Source organism: Phalaenopsis equestris, unplaced genomic scaffold, assembly GCF_001263595.1.
Source record: "Phalaenopsis equestris unplaced genomic scaffold, ASM126359v1 Scaffold000803, whole genome shotgun sequence".
NCBI classification, from domain to species: Eukaryota; Viridiplantae; Streptophyta; class Magnoliopsida; order Asparagales; family Orchidaceae; genus Phalaenopsis; species Phalaenopsis equestris.
In genome coordinates, this window is record NW_018165243.1 from 768,850 (window position 1) to 773,314 (window position 4,465).

General features: G+C 34.5%; 1 protein-coding gene across 1 annotated transcript; it reads right to left on the reverse strand.

Annotated features, from left to right (window-relative positions):
* Window positions 1–597: 597 nt before the first annotated feature.
* Window positions 598–4,235, reverse strand: LOC110031391 (BEL1-like homeodomain protein 9). Its single transcript, XM_020734565.1, is given in 5 exon segments — window positions 598–1,329; window positions 1,687–1,747; window positions 2,158–2,513; window positions 3,458–3,621; window positions 3,624–4,235. Coding segments are annotated over 5 exon segments (1,344 nt in total). The 5' UTR covers window positions 3,874–4,235; the 3' UTR covers window positions 598–816.
* Between the last annotated feature and the right edge of the window lie 230 nt (window positions 4,236–4,465).

Below are 4,465 nucleotides of genomic sequence, written 5' to 3' on the forward strand. Positions count from 1 at the left end.
ACTTTATAACTCACTGTTTTCTTTCATTAATGCTAAATGTATGCAGTATATATATCTCTTTAATGTGTCTTTCCCAATAAAAGAAAGCAACAACTCCTCATAACATTATTTTATCAGTTCCAAGACATTAAGTCCACAAAAAACTCAGCATAATAGATAGGAAGATAAAACAAGTACATACATGCCACACATCGCTTATGTATTTATATATCTAACATTCATGATATAGTATTTACATTTATAATATTTTTTGATAAAATCTATCCTTAAAAATACATTTCATTTTTAAAAGTGGTGATAATTTTTTATATATAATGTTAGAAATTTAAGTGATATATATGTAAATATAAAAGTATAGATGTTAGATACGGAAAAATATGATAATTTAGTAATATGTATATAAATGCCCCAAATAGAAATAAAAGCAATTAAAAAAAGAAGATTTTTATACATACCACACAATTTCTATGTACTTATATATCTAATATCCAAACTTCAATTTTTATATGCAAATCATTTCACATATGAATGAAAATATACATTTCAATTTTTTAGAATTAAAAAAGTGATAACAATAACATATGAAAGATTTGAGTGCTATAAATATAAAAAAGTACAGCTTAGTTGTTAGAAATGTAGCTGAAGAGGAATTGAGTGGTACTAATTTGGCAATACTTCTGCATGCATCTGCAGCATGCAATACAAACAATTATCACAGATAAAACATAGGCTGTAGTATACATGCAATTAAGCAAATAACTTTAATCAACAGAGCTCATACGTTAAAATAATCTTAACAATCTTCATATAACTTCATTAACCAACAAAATCATGAAGCAGATGTCCACCCACATCCTTCCCAAACCCCCTCTCTTGCCCTTCAAATCCACCAACAACATAAGCATCATTGCAATCATCAAGCCCAAATCGTCGAGCAACATTCAACGGAAGCGGCTCCGGCAAGTGAATGCCGCCGCCGTCTTGATGAAGGCCGAGCGTCAGAGAAACACTACCTGCGTTCCGTCCGATATCGCGGCAGGCGAAATCATTGTACGTGTAGTTGCACGGTTCTTCAATGTAAGAAAGTTCATTGTTTAGAGATCTGGAATAGGGATTTTGGTTCCTTTGGATGCAGTTGTTTTGAGGTGGTTGGTTACTTGCGGCAGTTGCAATAGATGAAGAGGGTTTGGAAGCTTCCTTTTGATCAGCCATTAGGGTTTTATCATTAGGGTCTAGGGTTTTCTGAAGCTGCCTAATTTCAAGGTTGTGTATTTCTTCAACCATTGGCTTCCATAGCCTAACTCTTGCGTTTATGAACCAGTTAGAGACCTGGATAGGACCATGGATTATATATATATATATATTTAAGTAGTATTTAAACATATGAAATCATTACTTTAACTCATTCTAGTTCAAGTAAAATTTTGAGGCATTGGCATATATAACACAGTTTTTTTATGTATTTACATATCTAAAACTTAAACTTTCATATTTACATGCATAACACTCAAATCTTAGATATAAAAAAAAAGACCACTTCTTTTTTAAAAGTGAAATACACCTTTTCATGCACAGGTTTATGACACTAAAGGGTGATAAATATATAGGTGTTAGATATGCAAATACATAAGATTTATGTGTTATGCATGTTGCTTTCCCTAAAATTTAAGGGTAACTTCTATTTACCTGGTTTCTTGTCAGACCTGCTTCCTTGGCAAGCATTTGCTTATCTACATCTGTGGGATACCTGCATCATATAGATTGTACTTCTTAAATGAACTCAAGGAAAAAAAGAGATATTTATGTACATACTACCCAATTCCTATGTATTTACATATCTATAACCTAAAGTTAGTTTTTTACATATCTACCATACAAAACTGTCATATCACATCAAAATTACCACTATTATAACTTTTAAAAATGTAAAAACTGAAGTTTAGGTGTAAAATATGTAAATATATAGGAATTTAGTTATATGCTATATATAAAGATAGTAACCAATTTAAGATGAGATCAAGCTCCCATTTGAGGGTTGAGGCTGGTATAACATTCAAGAACAAGCAAATGCAATGAAAGTAAATATCCAACATGATAAACTAATAAGCCACAACACATTCTATGAAAAAGGTAAAGCCTCCATAAAATCAAACTCACGGGTGCAAGAAATGTTCGAATAACCATGCACGAAGTACAGCCACTGCACGCTCGGGGAGTCCCCTTTGTGGTCGCCACGTATGCGGCTGCCTATAGGAATCAAGGTTGTTCCCATCTTGTCGTAAACACGTACCAATGGTAGAAATCTCCGTTCGGCCGATGCCTTGCTTCGCTGAATCCCTGTGGCTAAGGTTAAGTTGTTTAGACATTGCATCTTTCAAACACCTGAAGTGCTTGAACATGGCCTTGAGAGCCAATGAAACATATGGGGCAGCAGTGCTCAACCCGGCTACCATTTCAAATGATGTGATAACATTTTGCACCTGTTGATAATATATCCTGTATCTTCTACAGACCTGGTCAGAAGATATAAAATGAAGGGCAAAAGGGAAAATGAATCTATAAATAAAAAAAAAAAAAAAAAAAAAAAAAAAAAAAACTTTATTGCATTACAAAAAAATAAAGGAATTTCACAAACATACATAACACACAATCCTTCTGTATTTAATTATATATCTAACACCCAAAGTTTGATATTCACACTTATAACACATTGGTATCATAAATTTATGCATGAAAATGTGTATTTTGATTTTACAAAGGTTGTAATGTCAATATGTAATGTTAAAGATTTGAATGACATGCAAGCACATATGAATGTTTAGGAGTTAGATATGTAAATACATAAAAATTATGTGTTATGCATGTAAATGTCCCAAAAAAAAAAACAATTTTTATGAACTTTCTCAATCTATATTAGTGGTTGGATATATGAATCATTGTCCTCCAACGATTCAAATTGAGTGTTGCAGGAGATGTTAAACCACCTTTATTCATTACAATCACTCTCCTTTATCCAATTAGTGAAGGACTCATGAAAGTTTCGTGTAGTTAAAATATTATATTTGAAATTAAAGTATCCATGATATGATTGTCACATAAAAAGACAATTTAGATACGTTTCCATTATGATCATTCAATTTTAATCCATATCTATGAACATTATACAGCATGCTCAAGTAAGTAATAAAGATTCTAATTAAATATAAATTTAAAAGCAAGCCTTCTTAAATCTAACATTTTCATAAAACATTAAATATAAATGTGAGCAATCTACAACAAAACCCTTAAAAAACAAAATAAAAATCATATATTAATTCATGCTTTCATCAACATAGCAGAATCTTCAACTAATTAAGAGGATGCCTTAATCAAAGTTTAAGCAATTAAATCAATTTATAATCATTGTTATAACATCAAGTCTCAACGAAACAAACAAAAATAAAACAGAGAGAAAAACCTCATCAATCAAGGACAAAAGCCGAGCTTTCTTCCACTGTTGCTCTTCCTGCGCCACCTCAAAATCCAACGACATGACTTCCGGTGAATCTCCGGCGAACCGCGGGGCTGCGGCAACCTCGCAAACTTCCTCCAAAAGCTGCCGAGCCGGGGTCAAAAACCTGGGTTCAGCACGGCGGAGTAGCCCGTGAACGGTCCGAGCGGGAGAAGGGCGGCCGCCGGAGATAGAGTCAGAGAGAAGCTGCCTTGCGGCGGCTGGATCTGCAGTAAACCAGTTCCGGTGGGGAAGTGAGCCATGGGGTTGGAAAGGCAAGGGTTGTCGGGCTGGAAGCGGAGTTTCTCTCTCCTGCTCTGTTGAGGAACGTGATAGAGCAGGTTTTGGTGGTGGAGTAGGAAAGGATCATCTGACGATGACATCTTTTAATGAATTGAACTGTAAAAGCTGGTTTTTTTTTCTCCCCCTTTATTCTCTCAAGTGGAGTGAGAAAGTGGAAGGGGGAGGAGAGGTACAGAGATCCAGCTGCGCGCTCTCTCTCTCCCTCCCTCCTTCTGTGTGTGTGGGGAATCACTTTATCGTTACTTTGTTAGCTTGATTCTTTGAAAGGGGGAGATGTGTGTGTGAGAGAGAGAGAGAGAGAGAGAGAGATTATCATAAAAGAGATAGTGAGAGAGAAAGGGCGAGGCCAGGGGAACAGAGAGGTCCCGGTGGACGGAAATGGTGTTTTCAGCTGTCAGGGCTCAGGCTGTAAATGCACGAAAAAAATTATCTTGCTATCTCAATAAAGTGAAAGAAAGTTATGGTTTTGAGTAAAGTTACAAGTATTTTTATGAAATTGAAGGGTCCTTTATATTTACATTCATTCCATCCAATTCTTATGTATTTATATATAGAATACCTAAAGTTTACTTTTTGCTTTTGAACCAGCCAAATCTTTAACAGCACATATAAAAATCACTATTTTAATCTTAAAAATAAAAAGAAAGCCTTAGTATAATTACTACAGATGCC